Source organism: Globicephala melas, chromosome 11 (assembly GCF_963455315.2).
Source record: "Globicephala melas chromosome 11, mGloMel1.2, whole genome shotgun sequence".
Classification (NCBI taxonomy): Eukaryota; Metazoa; Chordata; class Mammalia; order Artiodactyla; family Delphinidae; genus Globicephala; species Globicephala melas.
The window spans coordinates 6,329,069-6,345,248 of record NC_083324.2 but is presented as its reverse complement, the minus strand read 5'-3'; the positions used below and the strand labels follow the sequence as shown (position 1 = coordinate 6,345,248).

Below are 16,180 nucleotides of genomic sequence, written 5' to 3'. Positions count from 1 at the left end.
CAGATTAAGGCAAAAGTCTCCACACTGGGCACCTTGCTCCATTCCACCCTTACCCTCCAGTCTTTCCAGTGCAGCCAAAGAGAGCTTTCGGAAACATGCACCTGATGGAGTCTTCCTCTTTTTTAAGATTCTTCTTGGCTTCCATCACCCTCAGGATGAAGCCCCAGCTCCTCAGCAAGGCTCAGAGTCCAGCTCTTGCTCATCACTCCAGCCTCATCCTCTGCCCCCACTTCTTACCCCGCTTCCTGCTGCACATCGAGCCCTTGTTCCAGCCTCCTGGCTTTTGCCTTTGGTGGACTTTCTGCCCCAAATGCCTCCCTCTTCTTTGTTAACTCTCCAGGGCCTCCACAGCCCCGCTCCCACATCCAGATACTGGCCAGATCTGCAGTGAGGTTCCTCTGCTTTTCCCTGTCCTGACCCTCTCCACACTCTGCTCTGTTCACTTGTCCGTCTTCCCCCGTGGACCATGAGCTCTTGAAGGACCCCAAGTGTAGCACAGTACCTGACACACTGAAAACACCTTGATAAGTATCACTTGAATAAATTCATAAATGCGTGAAGGATGCGTGCTGTGTACTACTTTTGCCCAGCGCACGGAGTCACGTGAGGTAGCTTTGGGGGGGTGCATTCAACATGGCTTTAACTTGTAAAGAAGGAAGGAAGGGCTTCCTTACAAACTGCCCCCCGAAGCTTCCCTACAAACTGCCCCCCGAAGCTTCCCAAACACCTCTTAGTGTCATGGGGGAATCTAGGAGCTAGCACTGCAGCTGAAAGTCTGGGCCCTGGAGCCAGGATCCCTGGGTTCAGATCCCGCCCGTCACTTGCTCTCGGCATGACTTTGGGCAAGTTACCTAATCGCCTGGCACCTCGGTTTCCCCATCTTTGAAATGATGATAACAATTGCGTCTGCCTCGAGGATTGTTGGGAGGGTGAGATGAGTTCCTGCTTGAAAACCTATGGAAAGGAGGTGACGTCCCTTCCCCAAGGTCACATAGCTTGTCAGGAGCAGAGCTGGCTTTTGAGCCCAGCCATCTCTGTGTGTGCCCAGGGCTGGAGAAGCAGAGGCACTACACCTCCAGGTACTGGGTGGAAATCTCCAGAAATAGTCTTATGGCCTGAAAAAAATGCTTCATGAAGAACCTGCTTTCATGCCTGGCTCGTAGTAGGTGCACAATATTACTCGGGTAAATGAATCCTTCCGAAGGGCCCCATCCAGTCTTCAACATTTCCCGCCCCCTGAACGGTGTCGGGAGGTCTGTTCCTGGGTCCTTTTTTGCCAGGGTGTTGGCAGCAAACTCTTCCTTATTCAGACCTTTCTTCTGTCCCGGTGCTTCACGGGGGAGGGTCATTAAGAAAGTTTTTTTCCCAGGAAGAGCTGTGCTTTCTCCAAGTCTCCAGAGTTGAGTGTCCCAGCTCCCATGCTCTCAAAGGCTGCCCTTGTAGATTTGAAAACAACCCCGCAGTCCTGCAGGCTGAGAACCTGGTCCCCGAGCCTCCTTTCTTTAGAAACTCAATGTCCCTTGCTAGTTAGAGTCAGTGCTGGTTAAACCTAAAGAAAATAGTTTGAGGATGTTTTCAAATAATGTCTGGTGGAACAAAAGAGCAATTCATCCTGCATAGCTTTTAGTAATCTGCTTCCCATTTTGGGAATTAGATTGTTCAATTAAGCGAGAGGGCGCCGAAGCCAGCTGCATGACTCAAAAGTTTGCAGCATCCAAACTGTGGAAGAGGGGGGCCTGCACCAGCTCTCTCCTGGCGGGTCTGCTCCCTTCTTTCTCCCTCTGTCCCTGTGCTGTTTCCAGTTTTCAGATTCTCTGTTCAGGAAACAACCTCACCAGCCAGAGGGCATGGGTGTGCATACAGCCCTGCTAGACCTGTCTCAGTGTTTCTTTAATGGAGATTTCGAGGCACAGAGAGGCACAGAGAGTACCCTGGGCATTTCCGTCTGCCATAGCCGCTTTCTTTCCTGCTCTGGGTTGTCCTTTCCCATTCGCCACCCGATGCGTGTTTGGGAAGCTTCGGGGGGCAGTTTGTAAGGTGGTACTTATGCATCCTCGGCTGCGAGGCTCTAAGTCTGGAGACAGGGGAGTTGGTGAGCACCCTGAAGTTCCTGCAGAATTTGGGGAGTGAATGGGCACATCAGGGTATTTCTCTGGGGAGAAAGTACATCCCTTCAGTACCCTCTCAGAGGATCCCTAACTCCCTGTCCACGTCCTCTCAGAAACAAACAAACAAAACAAAACCCTTGGAGTCTGTGCATCATTCCTCCAACACCAGGAAATTCTCCTTCTGCGGTGTTGCTCAAGCCTTGCTGTTCATGAGCAATCCTCCGGGAAACATAGGAAAAGGTAGCTTCCCGGGAACCATTTTGTAAGGATTCAGACTCAGTGGGTCCACAGGAATTTTTGTATTTTTGGCAAGCACCCCACAAGGGCCATGCTCTGGGTCCTGCTGCTCTGTTTTAATGATAGATACTCTTAAAGGTTTCATTTAATACAGCCTGTCATTTTAAAACAAATTAAAGCCAAAGACTGCTAAGATATAAGAAGCAAATAAAGTAACCGTTATAGCTAAGCAGCTGTCTCCTTTCTTTCTCAGATAACTTGGACTTTTTTTTGTCCAACTTATCCTAGTACAGGGCAAGCCCCATACCATGCGTGCCTTTTTATCCTCAGTGTTAATATAGTGCCTGGTACCTAGTACATGCTCAATAAATGTATATTTAGGAGATGTCCCCCCTTCTGCCTATAGGTGTGAGAGCTGGCTTCCTTTCAGGTAAATCCTCGGCTGCACACAGCCCAATTTTATTTGGGGGCCTGCCTGATTTCTCCGACAGGGGCTGGGGCTGGAGGGAGCCTGCAGACCAGCGCTAATTGGTGTCATTGAGTAATTAATGCAAAATCAGGCCCCGAGTGGATTCCCAGGGAGACAGACACTGAGGGAGGCTTTCATGCTTGGTGGGATGGGAGCTGCTTTCTCAAAGGACGTTCCCAGAGCGCCCAGGCGACTGGTGTGGCCCGGTGGGGGTGGCTTGGCAGCCGGCATGGGGTTCGTGGAGCGAGTGTGGAGGGGGTTTGTGTTGGTGCCATGGTTCTGCACAATATGGAGCGTGGCGAGTCTGACTTTAGAGAAACACAAACCCCAGGCTGGGATGTAGGAGCCAGACCTGTGTCAGCCCTGAAGGACTGGTGGGGTCTGAGAGAGGGCCATGGCTGATCACGTTGGCTCAGCGCAGCCAGGGTCCCCCTCTCCTGTGGCCTGGGCCCTCTGGGACCCTCCGTCCCCCTGGCACACTATTCAAGGCTCCCGAGGATGCCTCCTCTGTTTATCTGTCCTGCTTTTCGCTTCTGGTCTCTGGGCTTCCTCGTTGCCCAAGTATCCCATGCTCCGTTTTCTGGCCTTTGCTTTTGCTAGTCCCTGGGCCTAAAACAATCTTTACCCCCTCCTTCTCCTGGCTAAACTCTATCATCCTTCAAAATCTGGCTCAAATATCATTTCTTCCAGAAAGCTTTCTCGGACACCTGTGGCAGTCAGGAGAGTTTGGGTTATGCTGCAGTAACAAAGATCTTACTTAGTAGCTTAAAGCAACAGAGTTGGGTTTCTTTTTGTTTTTGTGGCTTTTTTTTTTTTTTGAATGAAAGGTTATTTAAGTTCTACAGTACTTTACAATTGTCAAAATTTTCACACCCATGATTTATACAATCCCATAATAACCCCTTAAAAAAAAAAAAACCCTACCCCTGTCTTGCTCCTCCCCCCTTCCCTCTCTCCACTGGTAGCCACTAGTTTGTTCTCTGTATCTGGAAGCCGGCTTCTTTTATGTTTTATTCACTAGTTGGTTGTATTTTTTAGATTCCACATAGAGTGATATCATCCAGCATTTGTCTTTCCGCAGAATTTGCTTCTTCTTGCATTTAAAAAAAGCCACCCCGCTCATGTGGGGTGGCAGGAGGGCTCGTGTACTCACTTAGGAACTTGGGCTTCTAGAGGTCCACCTTGACACATGCTTCTGTTATGAGAGCCACACTAGGGCGAAGAGAACATGGCGGACCACACGGCCTGCCTCTGAACGCCTCCATCTTAAGGGAAGTGTGTGCCGCTGGCCAAAGCAAGTCCTCTGGCCACCGTTGAGTTCAGCAGGGTTGTGTAATCTCCCCTGAGGGAGGGACCGGGGATGTTTATGGACCGTCCTGCCGTCTTCCAGCACCCCTGAGGTGGGCTAGGTACTTCTCGGTCTTCCCAAAGTCCCTGTGCTTCTTCCCATTGCAGCTCTTACCATACTGTTTCCATAAACCATCTGCTAACCCGCATCCTATCCCCCATGGAGCGAATCCATGAAGGCTGTGGCTGAGTCTTTCTCCTTTCTGAGGCTCCCACACCTGGCCCTGAGTTTGGTGAATGGTGGGCGAATGAGTGAGTGAGTGGGCTGTCCTTGCCCCTCTGCAGCACTAGCTTTGCTTATGGTGGGGTCAGTGTGGGGTATCTCCAACCCCCGTGACTCTCTGCCCTCCCTTCTGCAGGCGCCGGGTCCTGGCCATCTCAGATGGGATCGAGCACATCGGGAACCTTCGCTGGGAGCTGGCCTTGTGTCTGCTGGCAGCCTGGACCATCTGTTACTTCTGCATCTGGAAGGGGACCAAGTCCACAGGAAAAGTAAGAGGTGGATCTTTAGCTAGCCGTGGGCAGGGGAGGGGCGAGTCGTCCTTGTACAAGCCACAGGGGACCCAGAGAATGCCAGGGGGCTCATGTGGCGAAGGCCAGCTCCTGAGTTGGGGGCTAGGAGGAGTGCTAGACAAGGAGTCCAGAGCTGGAATCCCAGTCCACCGCCTGTTTGCCACACACCTCGGGGTGTTCGGTTCTACCTTCTGAGCCTCAGTTTGCTCACCTGTGAAATAATAGAGCCTGGTCCTGTTTTCTAACTGGGTCGAGAGTCATATAAGGAAAGTAGAGTTAAGGTGCTTTGGAAAGCAGGAAATGCTGAACTACTACCATGGGGTTTTTGTAATGAAGACCTGCACTCCAGGCGTGTGCTAGGGCAGGTGGTGCTGGGCGCCTCCGCTACAGATCCCGAGTTCTCACCAGCCTCCATCTTGTAGCCTTGCTGTGCCGGCTGCAGCAGGCGGCCTCCAGGGCCAGTGCCTCACAGGGGAGGAGAAATGGGGGGAGACAGCCAGCTCTGCACTGCCCTGGCCTGGAAGGTACTGCGGCTCTTCCACTCACAGGCCACCGGCCTGAGCCTAAGGCCCAGGCTTACCAACCGCCAGGGAGGCTTAGAAGTGAGGGCAGCAAAGGGCCACCTGATGAGTACAGCCATCTGTACCACAAGTCTCACTAGAGGTTATAACTGTGTAGCTCATGGCCAAGTCCAGCCCACTCCTGTAGCATATCAAAAAGAAAAGAGGCGGGGGAGAATTAGTTACCAACGTTCAGAAATCAGGAAGTTTCATGTGAAATATGTGGAAAAAGAAGTAGGACTCTGTTGTCCCTCGGAAAGTTGGAAGATTGGGCCATGCTGGGATTGATGACCTACCCGGTAGCAGTGGGCTGAGTTGGAAGATTGGGCCACGCTGGGCTTGCACGCCTACCCGGTAGCATTGGGCTGAGTTGGGCCGCAGCCACCTGCTTCTAGGGATACTAGGTTGACCCGTCCCCACCATTTCCATCACCCCTGGTCCTGTGGCTGAGCGTCAATGCCGTTAGTTTCCTCATTTGTGGAAAAGAGGAAAATCAGACTTTTTTTAAATGCCTGTGTCACCCTGACCGTGTCACTCCCCGCCTGCCTGCTTCTGGTAGGCAGTTGCTCATAAACTTTATTCTAAGTTATTGGCTGGGGCAGTGGGTGAAGACAAAACGTCCAAGGAAATAGGAACTTAATAACTCCGGGACGTTTTGCAAAAGATGGTCCCCTTGGCTCCCACAGGGGTAGGTGAGATGAAGAGGAAACTGCTAGAATGTGGGAGGCGGGCAGACCTGCAGGAGGGGCTTAGGAGAACACAGAAGAGATACCAACAAGCCCCGTGCTGTGGGCTATAAGGAGGCCAAGGATGGACTAGAAAGTCGTCATAGCTGTGCCTCAGGGACCGGAGAGTAGAACAGAGACTCTCATGTCCCCTCAGCCGAGGTGATTTTGCTGATCTTTGCTTTCTCTGGTTTGTGTCTTAAAGACAATAGGATTTTTTTTGTTTTTCCAAGCATAAAATTCATTGCATTATCGACTACATGCATCCTGCCCCCATGCCCCCCTTGCTGCCTCTTCTGGCTAAAGAAGAGGAGAAAGACTGGAGGGGGTGAGAACCAGGGTCTGGAACCATGGTCCACATCTCAGGTCTCTCTCTCTCACTGGCTGAGACTTTGGGTGCATCATTTAACTTCTCTGAGCCTGTTTCCTCTTCTGCAAAACAGGGATTGATGAGTGACCTCGTCTCAGGGATGGTTGTGGGAGTGAGATGCAAGGCTGCAATTTCAGCACTTAGCAGAATGGGGAACTGATCATATGTGCTGAGTAGACGGTGATTTAAAAACATCTTGTTATAAAACTTATTCATTCAAGAAGTAGTTTCTGAGAATCTGCTTAATACCTAGCATTATTCAGTGGGTATGTAAAGATAAATAAAGCACCGCCTCTACCCTACCCAGGTGACATATGTGAACGTGCTTTGTGAACCATAGAAAAAAGGGAGGAGGTATCATGGGTGGTGCTCTTATTGCTCCTACTGTGATGACCACTTTTCTGCGAGTCCGTGCTGGGCCAGCGAGGGCTGCAGTGATGAGGTTTTGGTGCGGGTGCGTGCATGGGCTGTCCACGTGCATGTGTGGCTTTGGGCTCTCGGGCCTGGACCTGGGCCACGGCAGAATTTCATTCCACTTGGCCCTCAGGAGGAAGCTCAGTCCCCAGTGGGGCCATTTGCCATTGGCTGGGACATCGAGCCTGTGTGTCAGAGAATCCTAAGGCAGGGACCAAGTATCAAGGAAGAACCGGTGAGCTATGTTCCGAGAGATTTCAGAGAAGATTTAGGGAAGGCAAGGTGACGGTTGTTAAGTACTTCAGATGCCCCTTCCATTCAGACCTTGAAACAACCCCATGAGACGCAGGGGCTAGCATTATCTCCATTTTACAGATGAGGAAACTGAGGCTTCGCGGGGTTACGTAACTTGCTCAAGGACACTCAGGTAGGGAGGGGAGGGCCGGGATTAACCCCAAGCCTCGGTGACCACATAGCCCATGCCTCTGGGTGAGTGGACCATCATTCCTGTCGTCTGTGACCTGAGGGCAATGACCGTTTCCTCGCGGATTGGTTATGAAGAGGCCGTTAACGAGACTGCCTAGAACATAGTAGGTGCTCTATGATTGTTGGTTGCAGCTGGATCTAAATGGGGCTATTAAGGGAAATGCTGAAGTCGTATGAACAATTCAGTATTTTCCTCAAGACTGGGTTTCATGGGCTCTTCCCCATGTTTCATGCCCAAGACCAGGGTAAGTGTCCAGGATGAGATGTGGTTTGCTGGACCTGTGAGGTTCCTTAGAGATTATCTGGTCCATCTGCACCCGTATTTTATGCATGAGGAAACTGAGGCTCAGAGAGGAGAAGGGACTTGTCCATGGTCTCACAGTGAGTTAAGTGTCAGGTTAGGACCTGGTCTGGTGGCCCAGCTCCCTGGCTGTTTATAAATGACAAGGTTCTGTAGGTCACATCTGACAGTTTGGGGAGACCAAGAGAGCCCGGATCAGCATGTGGGCTCCTCAGGAGAGGGTCTGATGCTTTTGTTACTGTTTATCATTCATCTCACCTTGAACATGAGCCCGGTGTCCAAAGGCTTTTCGATTTTGTACAAAAACAGTTAAAAATAAACACAGGGTCATCTGAGTCTTCCTGAGTGGGCAGAGGTTGCCCCTGCCGCCTGCCTGCGGGACCCTGGCCAGAGCCGCCCTCAGGAGTCAGTTGAAGGAAGCAGCGAGAACTCCATATTCCTGCTGTTGTCCAGGCCACGCCCGAGTTGGCTCTTCCTCTGCATCCCAAGTTCCAGCGTGCTCTCCATACCTGGGCTGCACCAGAAATTTCTGAAATTTCATTAACTTGGAAAAAGTTCCTGGCCGCATCCTGTCTCCAAGGCAAAAACTATAACCCCAGCCTTAACTCAATTGAGAGCCCATCCCCTGCTCAGGAGTTCATGCAGACGCTGCAGGCTCAGCCTCTTGGCAGGTGGCTCTGTAAGTAGGGATTTCGGATCACATCACAAATAAGCAGATCACAGATGAAGCCGTGGCAAGGTGATAGGTGAAGGTGTAGCAGTGCTCTCTAGCGGCCCGAGGGGCGGTGTGTGGGCCCCGACGCTGTGTTGGCGTCATTGCTCCCACCAAGGACAATCGCTGTATGTGACCTTCACTCCATCACCTCCTGCGCCTTCCTCAGTGCTTTTCATCCTTCTGACATCACAGAGGCCCGCATGCAGCATCTCCCAGAGTCAGGGCAAGCAACATCAACTCTCAGAAGAAGCTGCTCTGGCTGGAGAGAGAGTAGCTAGGTTCCAGCTTTGGTACATAGCGAGTGGCACATGGCTGTTGCTTAGTGAACATTTGAGGAACGGATGAATCCTGCCTGGGCAGGGCCTCCCTGCGAGGTGCTGGGACACACTGGGGAACAGTTAGACAGTCGGGTCCTATGAACGTGGGGCTTCTAATGGCGGAGAACTGGCTCTGGAATGTTAGAATATAGCTTGTCCGAGCTGGGAGGGTTTAAGTCCAAACCCTATTATATAAATAAGGCAGTGGAGGCCCAGAGAGGCCACGAGATTTGCCTAAGACCACCCTGCTTGGGAAGAGCAGCGCTGGGATCCAAATCCAGATCTGTCTGCCTTCCCTAGGCCTGGTACTCATCTGTTCTCATACCTCCAGCTGTGGGTTCACGTCCAGGTTCAACGAGAACACATGGATCCGATTTCTGAGCGCGTGGCAGGGGCTTAGTAAGCCATTTATTTTCTTGCCCTGGTTTTAGTTCTACAAGGTTATTTTTCTTCTCTCTCTGGACAATATTGGAAATCCTCACAAGTCTGGATTAACAAAATAAATAAGAACGTTTCTCAATCGTATATCAAGTCCTGAGAAAATATAGGATTCTGAAACACTTGCTTTCTTCAGGAGGAAACTTCCAGGCTGTTTATAACTGGTCCTCTTCTGGATGATAATCATTTTCAACTGATAATGGAAATCAAGTGGCTAAGACATGGAGACATCTTTGTGATTTTCTTGTGTCCTTGTTTTTTGTTTTTAAAGATTTTATTTTTTAGAGCAGTTTTAGGTTCACAGCAAAATGAAGCAGGAAGTACAGGGATTTCTCATGCACTCCCTGCCCCCAACACTGTATAACCTCCCCCATTATCAATATCCCCCACCAGAGTGGTACATTTGTTACAACTGATGAACCTACTTAAACACATCCTAATCTCCCAAAGTCCATAATTTACATTAGGGTTCACTTTTGGTGCTGTACATTCTGTGGGTTTGGACAAATGTGTAATGACATGAATCCACCATTATAGTATCATATAGAATAGTCCCATCGCCCTAAAAATCCTCTGTGCACTACCTGTTCATCTCCCCCCTTCCCCATCCCTGGCAACCACACACACACAAAAAAAAACCAGTGTTTTGCTGTCTCCATAGTTTAGACTTTTCCAGAATGCCATATCATTGGAATTATACTGTATGTAGCTTTTTTAGGTTGACTTCTTTCACTTAGTAATGTGCATTTACGTTTCCTCCATGTCTTTTCATGGCTTTATAGCTCATTTCTTTTTATCACTGAGTAATGTTCCACTGTCTGAACGTACCACAGTTTGTTGATGCATTCACCTATGGACAGACATCTTGGGTGCTTCCAAGTTGGACAATTAGGAGTAAAGCTGCTGTGAACAGTCGCGTGCAAGCATTTGTACGGGCATATGTTTTCAACTCCTTTGTATTAATATGAAGGAGCATGACTGCTGGTTCTTATGGTAAGAGCATGCTTAGTTTTGTATGAAACCATGAACTGCCTTCCAAATTGGCTGTACCATCTTGTATTCCCAACAGCAGTATGAGAGAATGCCTGTTATCTGCATCCTTGCCAGCATTTGGCATCGTTGGCGTTTTGGATGTGGGCCATCCTAATAGATATGTAGTGGTATCTCTTTATTGTCTTAATTTGCATTTCCCTGATGACAGGTGATATGAAGCATCTTTTCATATGCTTATTTACCGTCTGTATATCTCTTTGGTGAGGTGTCCGTTAAGGTCTTTGACCCATTTTGAAATCGGTTGTTTGTTTTCTTATTGTTGAGTTTTAAGAGCTCTTTGTGTATTTTGGATAACAGTCCTTTATCAGATGGGTCTTTTGAAAATATTTTCTCCTGGTCTGTGGCTTGTTTTCACATTTTTTTGGCATTGTCTTTTGCAGAACAGACGTTTTTAATTTAATGAAGTCCAGCCTATCAACTAGCTCTTTCATAGATTGTACTTTTGGTGTTGTATTTTATCTAAAAGTCTTTGCCATACCCAAAGTCATCTAGGATTTCCCTTATGTTATCTTCTAGGAGTTTAATAGTTGTGCATTTAGATCTATGACCCGTTTTGAGTTAATTTTTGTGAAGGGTGTGAGGTGTGTGTCTCGATTCATTTTTGCATGTGGATGTCCATTTGTTGAAAAGACTGGCTTTGCTCTTTCCTTGTTTTTTTTTTTTTTTATTTGCCCACCAAATCCATCTTGCCCATCGCCGCCACCAGGTCCTCCCTCTGGTCTCATAGGCCTCAAACCACTAACTTGTTTTGACAACTTCTCACCTAACCTCTCCAGTTGTTGACCAAGTCTACTTTGTAATCACCCTAGAAAGCATCCTGTCTTGTCCATTTTTATTGTCCGTCCATCCACTCAGCCACCCACCTAGACATTCAACAGTAGCTCCCCAGGACCTCCAGAGTGAAAATTGCTCTTAGAACTTCCCATTTGCACAAACATATTGCTGACATGCAGAATGACACAACTGAAATCCTTTATGTTCTATGAAACAATAATTTCAAATAAATTCGAGGTGCTCCTGTCTTTATTCTATGTTGTCATCCTACAGCATGGAAGCAACGTTAGGGAATGGTGATAGCCTAGTCCCTGCTATGCATATTCTTTGAAGACTGAAAAAAACGGTCCTTACTACGTGTCCTTCTCTTGTGGCTTTGCTAGGCCTTAGTCCGACCCGGGGATCGGTCAGCATTGGCCTTTGGCCAGATTTCACCTATGGCCTGCTTTTGTAAATAAAGTTTTATTGGAACACAGCCACATCCATATGTTTCTGCGTTGCCTTCAGCTGCTTTTGTGCTACTACAATGGCAGAGCTGAGTAGTTGCAACAGAGTTTGTGTGACCCACAAAGGCTAAAATATTCACTATCTGGCCCTTCACAGGAAAAGTTCATGGATCTCTCCTCTGTTAAACTAATTAATGCAAACTATTTGCCATGTAACAAGAAACTAACACCTAAACTGCTGTCACCCCAAACGTGGACCACTTCAGATGCTGAAAAGCTACAGTGATTGTTTGCAATGGAGAGCTTTTCTGAAGGAATCTTAAAATCTCACCCCAGCCTTTCCAGCTCCTAAATGTTCTGGTTCTTGTATCCAAATGCTCACTTGCTATGGATGTTACTCATTGATTCTTCTGTTCATTCATTAAATGTTTATCGCTCACCTACTGTGTGCCAGGTACCAGGCTGGGGGCTCTTTTCAGTGGTGAGCGAGTCAGACTGTGAAGCTGACTGTTGGTGGGGGAGATGGAGAACAAGCAGCTATAGAAACGCTGTGGGCGGAGGACGGGGGCCTTGAGGGGGAAGAATTAGGGCAGGAGACATTCTCACGGGGGGGCCAGGAAAGCCTCCCTGAGAGAGGCCCCCATCTGTGATGGGAAGGATGTGAAGGGATTGGCCTGGTGAGCAGCGCAGATGAAATTCTCAAGTGGGAAGGACTCGGTGAATTTGAGAGGCAAAGTAAAGGTGGAGGCCAGATGGAGTCGATGTTAGCACGTGATGGGGCAGGGGACAGACTAACAGCCATGGTGAAGGGTCGGGGATTTTATTCTAAGGGCCGTGGAGAGCCGCTGAAAATTTTTAAGCAGGGGTAGCACGATCTGACTTTCATCCTGAAAAGCTGGCTCTGGCTACTCGTGGACAATGGACGGGTGGGAGCGGAGAGGCTGGGGAGCTCTAGTAGCGGGTGACCAGGGGGAAGGTGCAACGGGATGGAGAGAAGTGTCCGATCAGAGACACCTTTTGGTGTGGCGTCCTCCTTCGGTGGGACCTGATGCTGCACAGGAGTCTAAGACCTTTCTCTCTCTTTTGAGTTTTGAATGGGGCGGCTTGCCCAGCTCTTGCCTAGATGCTCTGCCCTCTGCAGGCAGCCCTCCCTGCCCACCAGCTAGTCAGGTGCCCCCTCATGCCACCCGCACTCCCTGCCCAGCTGGCCGCTGTTCTTTGCTCTGTCCCCCTGGCGGTTCCTTCTTCTGTCCTCCTCTCAGAGGATGATTTATGGATTTTTCCCCCTCGTTTCCTGGTCTCCAGGAGCAGTGGTTGGGAGGGGAGGGTGCTACAAAAACAGTTCTGGCCTCTTCCCTGCCTCCTCCTAGTGCCACTTTAAAGGAAGCTGCAGGATTAGCTGGGGTTTTAAGCAGAATCCTGCCTGTTCACTGCTTTAGGCCACTGTTCTTATTCTTTTCAGAGCTCCAGGACACCAAGGCAGGAAAGAAGAAAACACACACAGACACACTCACACAGAAACAGCTGCAAATAGCCTTGAATTGATTTATTTTTTTCTTTTCCTTCCTTCATTCACAAACAAGTAGAGGCGTTGGAGGTAGTACAAGGACTCTTTCTTTTATTAAAGTGTAGTTGACTTACAATATTAGTTTCAGGTGTACAACATAGCGATTCAATGTTCTTATAGATTATACTCCATATAAAGTTATTGGGAAATATTGGCTATATTCCCTGTGCTGTACTTACATCATCCTTGTAACTCATTTATTTTATACCTAGTAGTTTGTACCTCTTACTCCCCTTCACCTGTCTTCCCACTGATAACCACAGCCTGTTTCCGTTACATTTGTGCAAGGGCCCTTAAACAGCCCGCGTCCTCTGCGTGATGGTAATGGTAAAGCAGATGTTTCAGTGGCACTTTGATCCAGGCCCTGTTCCAAGGCGCTTGCTACATTAGCCCGCTGAGCCATTAAGACAACCCTATGAGAAAGGCACGATTGCTATCCCCATTTTACAGATGGGAAGACAAAGGCTCACGGGGCTTAAGCTGCTCGCCCTAAGATCGTGAGGGATCACACCCCTTCGGGAGCAGGGAGGAGCAGGGTGGGGCCTCTTGGCCGGTGAGGGTGCCTGCTGCCTCCAGCTTATCCCAGACCTGCCAGACGGAGATGCAGCCTGGAGGGGCCATCCGTGGCTCCTCCCTCGAGTGTGTGCCTTTTTCTCCCTCCCTCCCACTACCACCAAGGGGGTTTGGAGCTGCCAGCAGGGAAACCCTCAGGAGCCCCCCACAGAAAATTTATGCTTCAGGAGCGCCCCATAAAGTGGCTGATGGATTCAATGAGGCATAAAGCAGGAGTAAAGGGGGCAGGGGGGAATGAAAGGGAAAGATGTGTGAAAGGGGAGAGAACAGGCCCAGGAAAGGAACTGGGCAGTGCTGTCTCTCGGCCCTCAAGTGGCCTTTGTTGCAGCCTGAAGCAAGCGGGGACGGCGTTGGTGGTGGGGCTCTTCCAGCGCCCGGCTGCTGTCTGCATTCAGAGAGGAAACTAGAGCGTTCATGAGATGCATGCAGAGAGCCCCGCAAGGAGATCCCCTGCCCTCCGCCCCCAGAGCCCGAGGACACCCCAAGCCACTGCTGAGGGGCCTTTGTGCGATGTTGGGAGCGCTTCTCACACAACTGGTCCGGGGAGAGCCGTAGATTGTAACATTAAGTCAAAAGAGTTTAGCGTCTTGATTCAGCCCTTTCTTTGGCCTTGAATGACGGCGCTTCACCTTTAGCGGGAACCCTGGCAGCGAGGAGGGTTGGAGAGGAGGGAAGCTTTGCGACTCAGTAATACCGTCTTTATTAAAGCACAAAGGCCCCCCAAAGTCTGAGTGGTTTCTGGGTGGGAGGGGTCCCGCGGGGCTGGCCGCCTCCTGAGAAAGCCCTCGGAGCACAGAGGGGGGCCCAAGGGGAGTGGGCGCTGTTAACCCTTCTGGAGCGCCCCGGGGAGCCCGGCCCTGCCCGCAGCCCATCCACGTGCGGCCGTCTCCCTGGGAAACGAGCCGCCCTCCCGCATGGCAGCGTCAAGGAGTCAAGTCGGCTTTGCACTCCACGTGAGACCAAGCGAGGTGTCATGGGCTGAACCAGAAACGGGCAGAAGTATTTATGTTGAGCCTCCTGAATATTAGCACCAGGCTGAGCACTGCAAGGGGGAGTTTAAAAGAATTGCTAGCTGTGTACCCTGCCCTCCAGAATTGGGCAGAGAAGCTGAAGACAGAGCTAGTGATGAAGGATGGAATGAGCCGACGTTTGGTGTCAAGAGTCCTGCCCCACAACCCGCCAGCGGCGTGAGTTAGTGCGGCCACCACCGCCCTCCCTGGCTGTCTGTGTTACTCCATTTCCCTGGGCCTCCGTTTCCCCTTCTTTCAAGGGTAGCGTGACGGGTGCAGTGACAGGTGGGGGGGCTGCGCTGGTGTCACTAGGGAGAGAACTTTTGCGTCCTGGGGGCCTGGCAGCCAGAGCATGCCGGGGGTGGGGTGGGAGGGGTCAGCATGTCCAGGAGGCTCCGGGCAGGTGACGGGTGGGCTGGCTCTGACAGATGTGGTGGGAACAGTGACAGGCAAAGGCCCAAAGAGACATCTGGGGGAGCAGTGAGGGATGGCGTGAGCCTATGCAGAATGCAGGCTGGGGGCTAAGCAGGGGACTGGCGTGTTGTGGAGGCGTCCGTCACTCCACTGCGCTTGTCTCCCACCAGGGTGTCTGCAGATCCCCTCTGCTCCCCACCCCTGTGGCCATCTTTGTCGGTCAGCATTCAACCAGAGCAGCAGAGCCAGGAGATACGTATTCAGAGATTCCGTTGAGGAATTGGTGGTGGTGAGGGCTGCCTGGGCAAATCTGGCATCCAGAGGGTGGGCTGTAGCTCTCTGCAGGAAACGATGCCCACAGGTGGGCGTTCTCCATTAGGGAAACCTTGGTTCTGCTCTTAAGGCCTTTGAACCGATTGGATCAGCCTACCCAGATCATCTAGAACAATCTCCCTTACTTAAAGTCAACTGATTATGGACTTTAATCACATCTATAAAACACCTTCACAGCAACACCCAGATTAGTGTTTGCTTGCATAACTGGGACTGTAGCCTAGCCACCTAGCAGAGCCTTCCCAGCACCTTCATCCACGTGCCCCCCACCTCACCCCCGGATGTTGGCACAGCAGGCCACCCAGACCCAGGCCGCGTGTTGACCACTGCCAGACTCTGCTTTCTTAACCATGGCTTTCGTTACGTACCTGTTCCCTCAGAACTCCACCATAGCTTCCCAGCATCTATAGCACCTACTCTGAGTCTTAAAAATTGCCCAAAGAATATGTAACAATAGCTATTTCAAAGTGAAAGATGGTCCCCCCCAAATCACTTCCCTGTTGCCCTCCAATCCTTGTACACATTTCGTATAACCACAGTTTGTACCTCATTTAATCATAACATGATAGAATTGAATGTTTTGCCTTTTTCATCACAGAGCCTTCCTGCTGCCCCCATTTTGCCAAAAGACGATTTTTAAATTCCATTGAATAAATCTTTCATGACATCGTATAAACTCTTCCATGACTTACTGGACTCAAGATACTTACAGTTTTTCCAGTCGTTGAAAATGCTAATGGGAGTGCTTGATTCATGTGGCTTTCCTTCCCTATGGGAGATCATTTTGCTAGGAAGGCGACAGGGTGTGAAACCTCTGCCAGAATCAGTCTTATCTGCCCCAAGAATCTTTGTCTACTTTCCCTTCCCACCCCCTGCTTCCTGCCGGGCTTCCAGCGTCTCTCTCCTCATGCCCAGATGCTCATGGTTGAAGGCCCAGCTCAAGTCCGGTCCTGGCATTTGGGAAATGTTAGGATTGGATGAAAGAGGTAAGTCTCCTTCACCCCAAACAC

General features: G+C 50.2%; 1 protein-coding gene across 3 annotated transcripts in view; it reads left to right on the top strand.

The window, feature by feature from the left end:
- SLC6A11 (solute carrier family 6 member 11) overlaps positions 1 to 16,180 on the top strand; it is a 121,492-nt gene that overhangs the window by 19,061 nt on the left and 86,251 nt on the right. For all 3 annotated transcript variants that reach the window (XM_030840816.3, XM_060307840.1, XM_060307839.1), the window contains one exon: positions 4,521 to 4,653. In XM_030840816.3, the coding sequence (XP_030696676.1) occupies positions 4,521 to 4,653 (133 nt within the window). The remainder of the gene's footprint in view (positions 1 to 4,520; positions 4,654 to 16,180) is intronic.